Source organism: Engystomops pustulosus, chromosome 5 (assembly GCF_040894005.1).
Source record: "Engystomops pustulosus chromosome 5, aEngPut4.maternal, whole genome shotgun sequence".
Taxonomy (NCBI): Eukaryota; Metazoa; Chordata; class Amphibia; order Anura; family Leptodactylidae; genus Engystomops; species Engystomops pustulosus.
Genome location: NC_092415.1, coordinates 127,330,437 through 127,342,555, shown reverse-complemented (window position 1 = coordinate 127,342,555; position 12,119 = coordinate 127,330,437). Strand labels below are relative to the sequence as shown.

Sequence of the window (12,119 nt, the reverse complement as noted above, 5' to 3'; positions counted from 1 at the left end):
AAAATGCATTGTGGAGGGGGGTTTGGCCAAAAACTCATATGCGTTTCAAGTGAAAAGCATGTGTCTTATGGTTAACTAATTAGCTTTTTTCCCAAACCCTCTACACTTTAAGGCTACATTCACACACATGTATGGGGGATGTATATACGGCCGATATATGTCCGCCATACACTTCAATGGGCTCACGGCACCGTACAGGAGCGGTACAGTGCAGCACACGTGCGGCACCATACAGCTTCGTAGCCCGTAGAAAGCTAGGACATATCCTATCTTTGTACGTGATATGGGGCAGTGTGCTGTATATGCCTATGGAGAGGGGCGGGGTGAGCTGCGCCGTTGTAAGTGTCTGAATGTAGCCCAAAAACACAACAAATACGTGACATGGGAAACCGCCCTGATGCTACCTGCACACGACGTTAAGAAAAACTGGCTTTGTCCTCGTTTTCTGGACGTGTGCAGGTAGCCTGGAATAGGAACACACATTTTCATGGTGTGCATTTTCCTGTCCCTAGCAGGTGAGCTTAGGTAGATATAATATATGTATGATAATAATTTTTGTATGATATTTTTTGATACCATTTGAACCAAGAGAAGGGACGTGTTATAGGTACTGATGCACAAACACAATGGTGATAACAATGAAAAAATCTTTATTTCCATAAATACAGATGTACACCAAATGTGTAAGCCAAAACAGTAAAAGCAATTAAAAAGCACAGTGAAGTGCTGAGTCTCAATATAGCAGCAAAAAAGGTATAATGTGCAAAGACAATGAGCACTTGTTGCTATAAGCAACCCTGTAAATCTAATGCTGAAGGAATAAGCTAGAGAGGTTGCTAACCCAACTACCCTGTATGGCCCGGCGAGACCAGTGCATGACTTGTAAAAATAAGAACTACATGTAATACATAGATATGAGTCAAGCACAGGACAATGCACCAAAATACAAGCAAAGTAATGTAATGAAAAGATATCACCGGGTTTTGGGTAGATGGGGCTGGCTCCCCACGCGTTCCGCCACCGAGCCTGGTGGCTTCCTCAGGGGTATGTGGCTCTTAGCCTGGTGTAGCCCTTTTATGCAGAAAGAAATTATGGGTGATTGTTCACTCACCTGATGGGCGCTGATGCTAGACGAGGTGAGCGTCTGGGAGTGGAGTCTGCGCATGCGCCCGCCGCTCGGTCACATGACCGGCCCAATCCTCCAGCCTCCAACTTGGGCGGGCCATGTGACGTCGCGGCCAAGCGCACGCCCAGCTGATGTAATGGCTAATGACAAGAGAGAGCAAGACTAAGGGACTGAGTCAGGTAAGTTAGATAGGATGCAGTAGGGGTTGCATGGAACCACTACGGGGCAATTTGAGAGAGGTAGGGGCATGGGGAAGACTGGTAATAGTCCAAAGCATTATGTCACATATTTAGGTCAATATAATCAACTGACTGGTGATGACTATTGGTAAAGGAATGAATGTTCATAAGAAAAGAGGTACTCTCAAAAAAGGTATTGCCGGCAATCGGGTATCTTTGTTGTTCAATAACGCTGTGTTCTTCTTCTGATTTGGACCGTGCTGGTTCTCATATTATGTTGAGGGTGGATCGGGGTTATTTGGCTGTGCTAAGTGCAGACATACGTGAAACTGATAGTGTTTCATCTTGAAAACCATGCTGTTGGTGCAGCTAGTGATAGCTGGGTGCCGTGCATCCTTTGATATATTCTGACTGGTGACTTGAGGGCGGTGCATACTGCATAGGTGACCGATTGTGAAGACCTAAAACACACATGAAAAAGAAAAAGAAAAGAATGATAATGTGCACAAAATTAAAAGTCTCAAAAAGTGAAAAGGTATATGTATAAAAATTAGTGGCTGCAGTTGTACCAAATGAGTGGACTTAGCAGTGAATCCAGAAGGTGCTTGTGTATGTGTACGAAAAAAATATATAACCCAATGTGTAAGATGTGGATATATGGAAATAATATGTTGTATGGTCATGCACGGATTTTTAGGGGTTGAGTCGTCTGCCCGACATAGATTTTGGGACATGGACATTGAATGGCATAAATCACGTTTTCAGTTTTGCAGTTGGTATATTCATTGAGCTTATACTGCTTGTTGTTCAGGGGATTGGTGAAGGAGTCCTTGTTGATAATAAATTGACAAATATTACACTCTCCACAGGAGTATGTGCCCTTGATGCGGTGTCCTCCCGTGCCTACGCTGGGTCGCACGAAGTGGCTCGAGGTAAGTTGGTCTTTGAGATTTTTTGCTCTCCTTGCTATCAGTGTGGGACGATTTTTTATGAATCTTTCCAATTTCGGCTCGCTCAGCAAGATGTTCCAGTTTTTATTTAGCACTCCATATAGGTCAGACCATTGGTTATTGTAGGTGGTTATAATTCTTACCTGATTGTCAGGTTTCACTTTATTTTTCGGAGCCATCATTTCTTCTCGATTTTGTCTTTTAGCCCGTATAAAGGCTCGAGAGATCACTTTGTTAGGGTACCCTCGTGCCTTGAGTCGTGCTGTAAGGTCAGCCGCATGTTTCTTAAATTCACTGTTATCGCTACAGTTTCTCTTTAGTCTTAAAAATTGACCATAAGGTATTGCCTTCTTGAGGTGTCCAGGATGAAAGCTGTCGTAGTGTAGGATGTTGTTTGTAGCTGTAGGTTTGCGATATAGGGTTGTTTTGATTTTGTTTTCGTCCAAGCTGAGTCTTAGATCCAAGAACTCTACTGTGCTTTCAGAAATCTGTGGAGTCAATTTAATATTCAAGTTGTTATCGTTGAGTTCTGAGATGAATTCTATACATGCCTCTTCTGTACCCTGCCAGAGAAACACGATATCGTCTATATAGCGATACCATTTGATGACATGCATACGGAAACGGGACATGGGGCGCAGCCGTGTCTCCTCCCACCACCCCAAAAACAGGTTTGCGTAGGAGGGGGCACAGCGCGCACCCATGGCCGTTCCGGATATCTGTCGGTAATATACCTTGTCAAAGAGGAAATAATTGTGGCTCAAGGCGAAATTGAGAAGGTCAAGAATGAAGGAATCACCACCAGGTAGGCCCATAGTGGCGGGTATAGGGGGACTTTGTGAGAGGATATGCATTTATCTTGATTTCTTTTTGCAGCCTTTTGTACACAATTTAGAGTCCTATGTCAGAGACTCCATGCATCTTATAGAGCAATTGGAACAACTGGAAGTCCAACCTGGTCTCCTCCTAGTGACCATGGATGTAGAATCCCTGTATACCATTATAGCACATGACATCGGCCTAACAGCAGTGGCATATTTTCTGGACAAACAATCCAACTCAAATCGACTCCATGATTCCTTCATTCTTGACCTTCTCAATTTCGCCTTGAGCCACAATTATTTCCTCTTTGACAAGGTATATTACCGACAGATATCCGGAACGGCCATGGGTGCGCGCTGTGCCCCCTCCTACGCAAACCTGTTTTTGGGGTGGTGGGAGGAGACACGGCTGCGCCCCATGTCCCGTTTCCGTATGCATGTCATCAAATGGTATCGCTATATAGACGATATCGTGTTTCTCTGGCAGGGTACAGAAGAGGCATGTATAGAATTCATCTCAGAACTCAACGATAACAACTTGAATATTAAATTGACTCCACAGATTTCTGAAAGCACAGTAGAGTTCTTGGATCTAAGACTCAGCTTGGACGAAAACAAAATCAAAACAACCCTATATCGCAAACCTACAGCTACAAACAACATCCTACACTACGACAGCTTTCATCCTGGACACCTCAAGAAGGCAATACCTTATGGTCAATTTTTAAGACTAAAGAGAAACTGTAGCGATAACAGTGAGTTTAAGAAACATGCGGCTGACCTTACAGCACGACTCAAGGCACGAGGGTACCCTAACAAAGTGATCTCTCGAGCCTTTATACGGGCTAAAAGACAAAATCGAGAAGAAATGATGGCTCCGAAAAATAAAGTGAAACCTGACAATCAGGTAAGAATTATAACCACCTACAATAACCAATGGTCTGACCTATATGGAGTGCTAAATAAAAACTGGAACATCTTGCTGAGCGAGCCGAAATTGGAAAGATTCATAAAAAATCGTCCCACACTGATAGCAAGGAGAGCAAAAAATCTCAAAGACCAACTTACCTCGAGCCACTTCGTGCGACCCAGCGTAGGCACGGGAGGACACCGCATCAAGGGCACATACTCCTGTGGAGAGTGTAATATTTGTCAATTTATTATCAACAAGGACTCCTTCACCAATCCCCTGAACAACAAGCAGTATAAGCTCAATGAATATACCAACTGCAAAACTGAAAACGTGATTTATGCCATTCAATGTCCATGTCCCAAAATCTATGTCGGGCAGACGACTCAACCCCTAAAAATCCGTGCATGACCATACAACATATTATTTCCATATATCCACATCTTACACATTGGGTTATATATTTTTTTCGTACACATACACAAGCACCTTCTGGATTCACTGCTAAGTCCACTCATTTGGTACAACTGCAGCCACTAATTTTTATACATATACCTTTTCACTTTTTGAGACTTTTAATTTTGTGCACATTATCATTCTTTTCTTTTTCTTTTTCATGTGTGTTTTAGGTCTTCACAATCGGTCACCTATGCAGTATGCACCGCCCTCAAGTCACCAGTCAGAATATATCAAAGGATGCACGGCACCCAGCTATCACTAGCTGCACCAACAGCATGGTTTTCAAGATGAAACACTATCAGTTTCACGTATGTCTGCACTTAGCACAGCCAAATAACCCCGATCCACCCTCAACATAATATGAGAACCAGCACGGTCCAAATCAGAAGAAGAACACAGCGTTATTGAACAACAAAGATACCCGATTGCCGGCAATACCTTTTTTGAGAGTACCTCTTTTCTTATGAACATTCATTCCTTTACCAATAGTCATCACCAGTCAGTTGATTATATTGACCTAAATATGTGACATAATGCTTTGGACTATTACCAGTCTTCCCCATGCCCCTACCTCTCTCAAATTGCCCCGTAGTGGTTCCATGCAACCCCTACTGCATCCTATCTAACTTACCTGACTCAGTCCCGTAGTCTTGCTCTCTCTTGTCATTAGCCATTACATCAGCTGGGCGTGCGCTTGGCCGCGACGTCACATGGCCCGCCCAAGTTGGAGGCTGGAGGATTGGGCCGGTCATGTGACCGAGCGGCGGGCGCATGCGCAGACTCCACTCCCAGACGCTCACCTCGTCTAGCATCAGCGCCCATCAGGTGAGTGAACAATCACCCATAATTTCTTTCTGCATAAAAGGGCTACACCAGGCTAAGAGCCACATACCCCTGAGGAAGCCACCAGGCTCGGTGGCGGAACGCGTGGGGAGCCAGCCCCATCTACCCAAAACCCGGTGATATCTTTTCATTACATTACTTTGCTTGTATTTTGGTGCATTGTCCTGTGCTTGACTCATATCTATGTATTACATGTAGTTCTTATTTTTACAAGTCATGCACTGGTCTCGCCGGGCCATACAGGGTAGTTGGGTTAGCAACCTCTCTAGCTTATTCCTTCAGCATTAGATTTACAGGGTTGCTTATAGCAACAAGTGCTCATTGTCTTTGCACATTATACCTTTTTTGCTGCTATATTGAGACTCAGCACTTCACTGTGCTTTTTAATTGCTTTTACTGTTTTGGCTTACACATTTGGTGTACATCTGTATTTATGGAAATAAAGATTTTTTCATTGTTATCACCATTGTGTTTGTGCATCAGTACCTATAACACGTCCCTTCTCTTGGTTCAAATGGTATGATTTTCTGACGTGTGGTACTTTCATTGGCCTTTATCTATTTTGTGACATTTTGTATGATATTTGCCATGACATACTGCAGGCTATACTAATGTGCAGCTGGGTTGCCAGGCGCCTTGAGGTGAGTGACAGCGGTTGGGGCGGGCTCTTGCACATGGTGGGAGGTACGCACGCAGTAACAGCTGGACAGTGGACGCCCTTAGACATGGCTGAAAATGAGGAGTCTTATCAAGACTATCGGCGCTCTTCCAGCACTTCGGACTACTCCCGGCCTGGAACCATTACCGAGCGAAGCAGTACGGCCCTTCCTGAAACCGCCAGGCAGCCATCCTCCGGTAGTCTGCCATCCTCCTGTAGTCCGCCCACCTTACTTCAGCTGACCTCGGGGCTGCCGCTCCGCTTTGATAGGAACATCAAACAGGCTTTCTACAACACCGGGGCACTGCTTTTCGCGGCCGGCTGTTGCGGGGCTGCTGTGCTCGTTTACTTTATCCTGGAGGCCTTTCTGCGGCCGCTGCTGTGGGCAGCTCTGTGTGGCACGTTTCTTCACCCGTTTAAGCACTCGCTAACAGGAGTATGCCGCCGCTGGCTGTGCCGCCTCCAGGATCAGGGATCACCTATTGTACTAGCCACTCTGCTTCTGCCTGTCAGCTTCATCAATCACAGCCTGGAGGCCTTGGGTGAATTCATTTCCTGCAAACTGCGGGTGTTGATACCGTTGTTGGCAGGTGCCCCCGTCTTGTACCTACTATACTTGGCCGCAAGCTACCTCGGTGTGCGGGAAGTTGTGACTCACTTGTGCCTCCTGATCTGCAGCGCCCTGGATTGCTTCAGCACACAATGGGTGAGGATGGTCACATATTCCACTGTTTGCATTCTTCCTGGGAAGAGGGATATGATTCTACTAACGCACTAGTTTGAATAAATCATCTGCATGATCATGGGATGTTGAGATGCATTGACACCTACAGTTTTTTCAGATGCAGTTTATGTCCAAACCAGGAATGGAGTGTAACAACAGATTTGCTCAATGATATGCTTAGAGGCATTGTAAACGCACCCTTGGGGATGTCACAGGACTTTCAGGGTGCGTTCCACACTGGTGTTTTGGACGATTCATGGGGGGGGGGGGGAGGGGGGGGTTTGCTTTGCTCTCGTTTTTCTGTCTCTTGAAGTAAAATTGTAGGGAGCTGTCACGTTCATGAATGTGTTTATACAATGGGATAGTTAGAGTTTTTTGTAAGTGCCTTGCCATGAAGCTTAAATATTTTGAATGCTACAAGTCAGTAGGAAGCCTTTTAATGATTTAACCCCTTCCCGTCACAGCCCTTTTTCGTTTTTGCATTTTCATTTTTCACTCCCCACCTTCAAAAATCTAACTTTTATTTTTCCATGTACAGAGCCGTGTGATGGCTTGTTTACTGTGTACCAAATTACACTTCAAAATGATGTATTTAATATTCCATGCCGTGTACTGGGAAGCGAGAAAAAATTACCAAATGCAGTGAAATTGGTAAAAAAAAAACGCATTTGAGGCGTTTTCTTGTGGACTTGGATTTTACGTATTTCGTACACCCCACTTCGCACACTTTATTCTTTGGGTCGGTACGATGACAGGGATACCAAATTTGTATAGGTTTTCAAAAATTAAAGCCACCTGTACAAATTTTTTTTTTTTTTTTAGATTTTGCCATCTTCTGGCGCTAATACATTTTTCATACTTTGGTGTAAGGAGCTGTGGGTAGTGTAAAGTATGAACAGAGGAAACAGAAAGGCAGATGTATATGGGTGAAAAAATATATCAAATTTTATTGGAATACATGTGAGTCTTAAAAACAATTAAAAAACCCTACACAAGAGGGTGACATGACAAAAATTCTCCCCAGCATTAAAGAGTCAATTGTATAGTACCAGGAACACAGGTATGAAAGTATTACATACACATACAAACACGGCAACAATTGGTAAAGCAAAATGATCAACAAGAAGGGACACCCACGTGTGTAGTAGTAATCTGATAATGATATAACAATTACAGGAGTGTCCACAATGAATACAGATGCAAACAGAAAGGATACTATTACCGTGTGAGAGATGTGAAGCTGGAGAGAGCAGGGATGCCCAAATAATAGGTGGATGGTCAGACAGTACCATTGGGTCTATATCCGCGTTGATTACCATTGAGCTGTGTGCAGAGGAAAGAAAAAGATAATCCAGTCTGTGATAAGTGTGGGGTGCTGAGTAGTAAGTGTAACCTTTACTTGACGGGTGCAATGTTCTCCATATATCCACTAGTTGTACGTTTTCAAGGGCTTTAAATACTTTTGTTAACTTTTTGTTTGGTAAAGGTCTATTGCTTGTGGTGTCTAGTTGCTGTTTCATGGCTTTATTCAGATCCCCTCCTGCTATTACTATGCCTTCAGCAAACATTTGTAATGAATTAAGGGTTTGGGCAATCCACTTATGTTGCCCGGCATTCAGGGCGTAAAAATTTACGATTGTCAGTAATGTGTTACCAATTGTACCTTTAACAAATAAGAAACGGCCTTCAGAGTCTGTTACTTCAGCCCGGAAGGTGAAGGCTGTATTCTTAGCTATACCTATACGGACTCCTCTAGCCGCTTTGTTATATGTACTATGGAGCCACCACTTAATCTCTGGTGCCCATGTGCGGTGTATTGGACTTTCTGAAGTGTGTCTATTGTAATAGAATTATGCTAGCTTTCCGCCTTTTAGGCAGCTTAATTGCTTGTTTTTGTGGAGTGCCCCCTTACATTATGTGAGATCCGCCATCATGTAATAGATCCGAACCCATATTGCCTGCTATTGCCTCCCTCTATTTCTTGGTATATATTCAGTTTGACCATAGGTATAATAAGTTCGCCGGTTGAAGAAAGAGAGTGAACGAGTGAGTATGTTTGGTAGGGAGTGCCTTACAACTGGGTGTAAAAAAAATGTACAAACTTGTGCTAGGAGGAGTGTTTTTGGGAGATAGTGTGCGTACCATTTCAATATTTCCTTAAAAGCATTTAAATTAACCAACAACAAAGGGTTGGATCTCATATCAGCTTCCTCTAATTGGGGGGGAGAACCAATCAACATCTTTGGCTTGTACATAGAACAAAATGTTCCACCTCGGAAAATATATATATAATAATTTTTTTTTTTTACATCTCTGAACAAGCCCCTTACTGTGACATGTAGTTATTACCTACACACTTTTTGGGCACAATAAAAATCAACATAAATACAAAACAGGCAGATAACTTAATTGCAGACTCTAAGAAGTTCGTATCTCAGACCTGTTAACTAGAATAAAGATTTTCATATCTCTCACCACCTTAACTGGTCAGTCCTTATTCATGTGGGAGCTTTCTTGGCAAACTTCTGCAGCATAGCGTTGCTCTTCTTCCCCACCATCGTCCAGAGAGATGACTCAGGAACTGATGGTAGCTGGATGTTTTGGGCGTATGGAAGCCATGATGGTATGTCCATCTGTGTGATCCCTAGCAAAGGCCAGGATGATGATAAATCTGTTGGTGTTATGTACGTATTATGATATTTCTTCCATTCTTCGTTATCGATAGACCAAATGTGAACATCCAGCAAAAAGGTATGTTTGCTGCTCTTAGGGCATCCAATAGAGGTTTCAAGTGCCTTCGTTTAGCCAATGTGGCTGGAGCTAGGTCTTGGAAAAAGAGAATTGTTGACCTGTCATATTGGAAGTCTCCTTGCTCTCTGCTTGCTTTCAATACTACTGCTGCATCTGTATAGCTTTGGAAGCCACATATAATGTCCCTGGGGGGTTCTCCAGGTTTCGGTTTGGCCCGCAGCGCCCTGTGAATCCTCTCGATTCTCAGTGCTTGCGCACGTTCTGGGCCCAGCAATGATGCAAACATGGCGCCTGCTGTATCTTGCAATGACTCGTGGGTGACAGATTCTTGCAGCCCCCTTATTCGTACATTATTCCTGCGGCTGCGATTTTCTTGATCTTCAGCGCGTAATAAAGCGTCATTAATAAGCTCATAATGTATATTAAGTGTTTTTCACTTTTGAATCAAAGTGGAGCATTTCTGTTTGCAGGTTCTCAACTTGCTCCAATCTATGCCCCATGTGCTTAATGTCCTTTTTGATTTCTGGCAGGTCTTGGGGAATCGGACTTAGGGCTTGAAAAATTATCTTTTTAATAAATCCCCTTGAGGCTGGTACCTGGGTACCTTCAGCTCCTGTGTCGGAGAAACCGCCGGCACTCTTTACTTCAGATTCAGCCTTGTGGCGTTACAATGTTCCGGGCACCATCTTGGGTGCTCGTGCCGGAAAGGTTAGCTTTTTCCTCAGGTATTTTTCTATATCTGTCGGTTGCCGCTGCCCTTTCCAGGGTCCAGGGGTCTCTGTGGTCTTGGATTTGTCCGACTTGCCCATTTTGAGTCTGGTGCCCGTAACAGGTCCCGAGCTGAAATGGCAGCATGGAGCTCTCTACTACGCGTCTATCACTGCTGCGGCCAAGCTCGGCCCCCCCCCCCCAATTTTTATTCTGATATACCGTATATATACTCGTGTATAAGCCAAGTTTTTCAGCACAGTAAAATGTGCTGAAAAACGTCCCCTCGGCTTATACATGAGTCTATAACAAAAAACCCACTTAAAAAACACTTAAAAAAATAAACTTATATACCCTCCGATGTCGGCACGGCTCCCCGATGTCAGGGCATCCTGTCTTCTTTCTTCTTCGCGGCTCCTCTTCTTCTCTCATGGACACGGCCATGTTTTCTTCCTGGCCGCGCATACTATGACGTCAGCAGTGGCCGCGTCATAGATGCGCCTGCTGGAAGAAAACATGGCTACGTCCATGAGAGAAGAAAGAAGAGGAGCCGCGGAGAAGAAAGAAGACGGGACACGCCGACATCGGAGGGTGAGTGTATACGTTTTTATTTTAAGTGCTTGGTGGGGGGGCGTCCGACTGGATGCTGCTGGGGGCCGACCGGCTGGATGCTGCTGGGGGCTGGCACCAATGCATTTCCCACCTTCGCCTTATACTCGAGTCAATAGGTTTTCCCAGTTTTTGGTGGTAAAATTAGGGGTCTCTGCTTATACTCGGGTCGGCTTATACGTGAGTATATACGCTATGTCTCTTTATATGGTTATAACTTTTGAACTCTGTTACTTATTAAAACAATTCTGGGATTTGATTTTTTTCCCCCACATGTTGTTTATTTACAAAAAAAAAGAAAAAATCAATTTTTTGAATAAGTAGCCATTTCGAAATTTGAAATCATTGCGTTTTCAGGCAGATAGATTTACCACCTAAATAAATTGCTGAATAACATTTCACATATGTCTACTTTACATTTTCATAATTTTTGAATTGTCTGGATAATTTATTTTGATGTCACGCGGCTTAAAAAATAAAATATAGATTTTCCGTATTTTCAGAATTTGCTATTTTGGGGATAAATACTGTTTTGAATGAAATTTTAAATATTTATCTTAAAACCACCCTACATAATCAACCCATTTTCAAATCTGCACCCCACAAAGTCAGAAACAGCTTTTAGGAAGATTGTTAACCCCTTGAGATCTTCATAGTAATTGAATCAAAATGGAGGTAAAATTTTGAATGGTCAAATTTTGTAGGTTATACGTTCATTTAGCCCTAAAATTTACATAGGAGAAAAAGAGAAAACCCACCATACAATTTGTTAAGCAATTTCTCCCGAGTACAAAGACCCCCCACGTGTTTCCGTTACTTGTTTTATGGGTGCACAGCGAGGCGCAGGAGGGTAGGAGGGACCTGCAGCTGCCAGGATTTTAGTATCCTCATTAGCCCCTTTTTCGCTTTTTCATTATGTGATGGAATTTTTTTTTTTTTTTGCTGGATGAGATTCTTTTGCCATGGTTACCATTTTGGGGTTGGTATCCCCTATTGTTTAAAATTTAGGAACTTTTTTTGAGATCAGGAGTAGAAAAACATCAATTCTGTTCTGCATTTTTTTTTTTGTGTTCAACGCATAGCCTAATAATCATGTTATCTTTATTGTATGGGTCGATACGATTGCGGGCATAGCAGAATTGGATATTTTTACTTATGTTTTACTAAATTTGCCAAATAAGACCCTAATATGACAATGCAAAAATTATAGATTTTTTTTTCCCCGTCTTCAAAGTGACATAATATTTTTACTTTCTTGGCTACAGAGCTGGTTAATGGCTTGTTTTTTTGCGGGGCATGTTGTACTTTGCAACAGAATCATTCTGGAGTACATATGTTTTGTTGATCACTTTTAATTGCATTTTTTGTGGGATTCAATAGA

The 12,119-nt window shown here is 43.1% G+C and overlaps 1 protein-coding gene across 12 annotated transcripts in view; it reads left to right on the top strand.

Annotated features, from left to right (window-relative positions):
- Positions 1–5,941: 5,941 nt before the first annotated feature.
- Positions 5,942–12,119, top strand: part of TMEM245 (transmembrane protein 245) — a 757,127-nt gene continuing 750,949 nt past the window's right edge. For 8 of the 12 annotated variants that reach the window (XR_011855834.1, XR_011855837.1, XR_011855832.1 and 5 more), the window contains exon 1: positions 5,942–6,652. Coding sequence is in view for 3 of the 12 variants with exons in the window: in XM_072152982.1 (XP_072009083.1) it covers positions 5,963–6,652 (690 nt within the window). In the remaining 9 variants the exon portion in view is untranslated. The remainder of the gene's footprint in view (positions 6,653–12,119) is intronic. The other 4 variants (XR_011855835.1, XR_011855833.1, XM_072152981.1 and 1 more) reach the window with 2 other exon arrangements.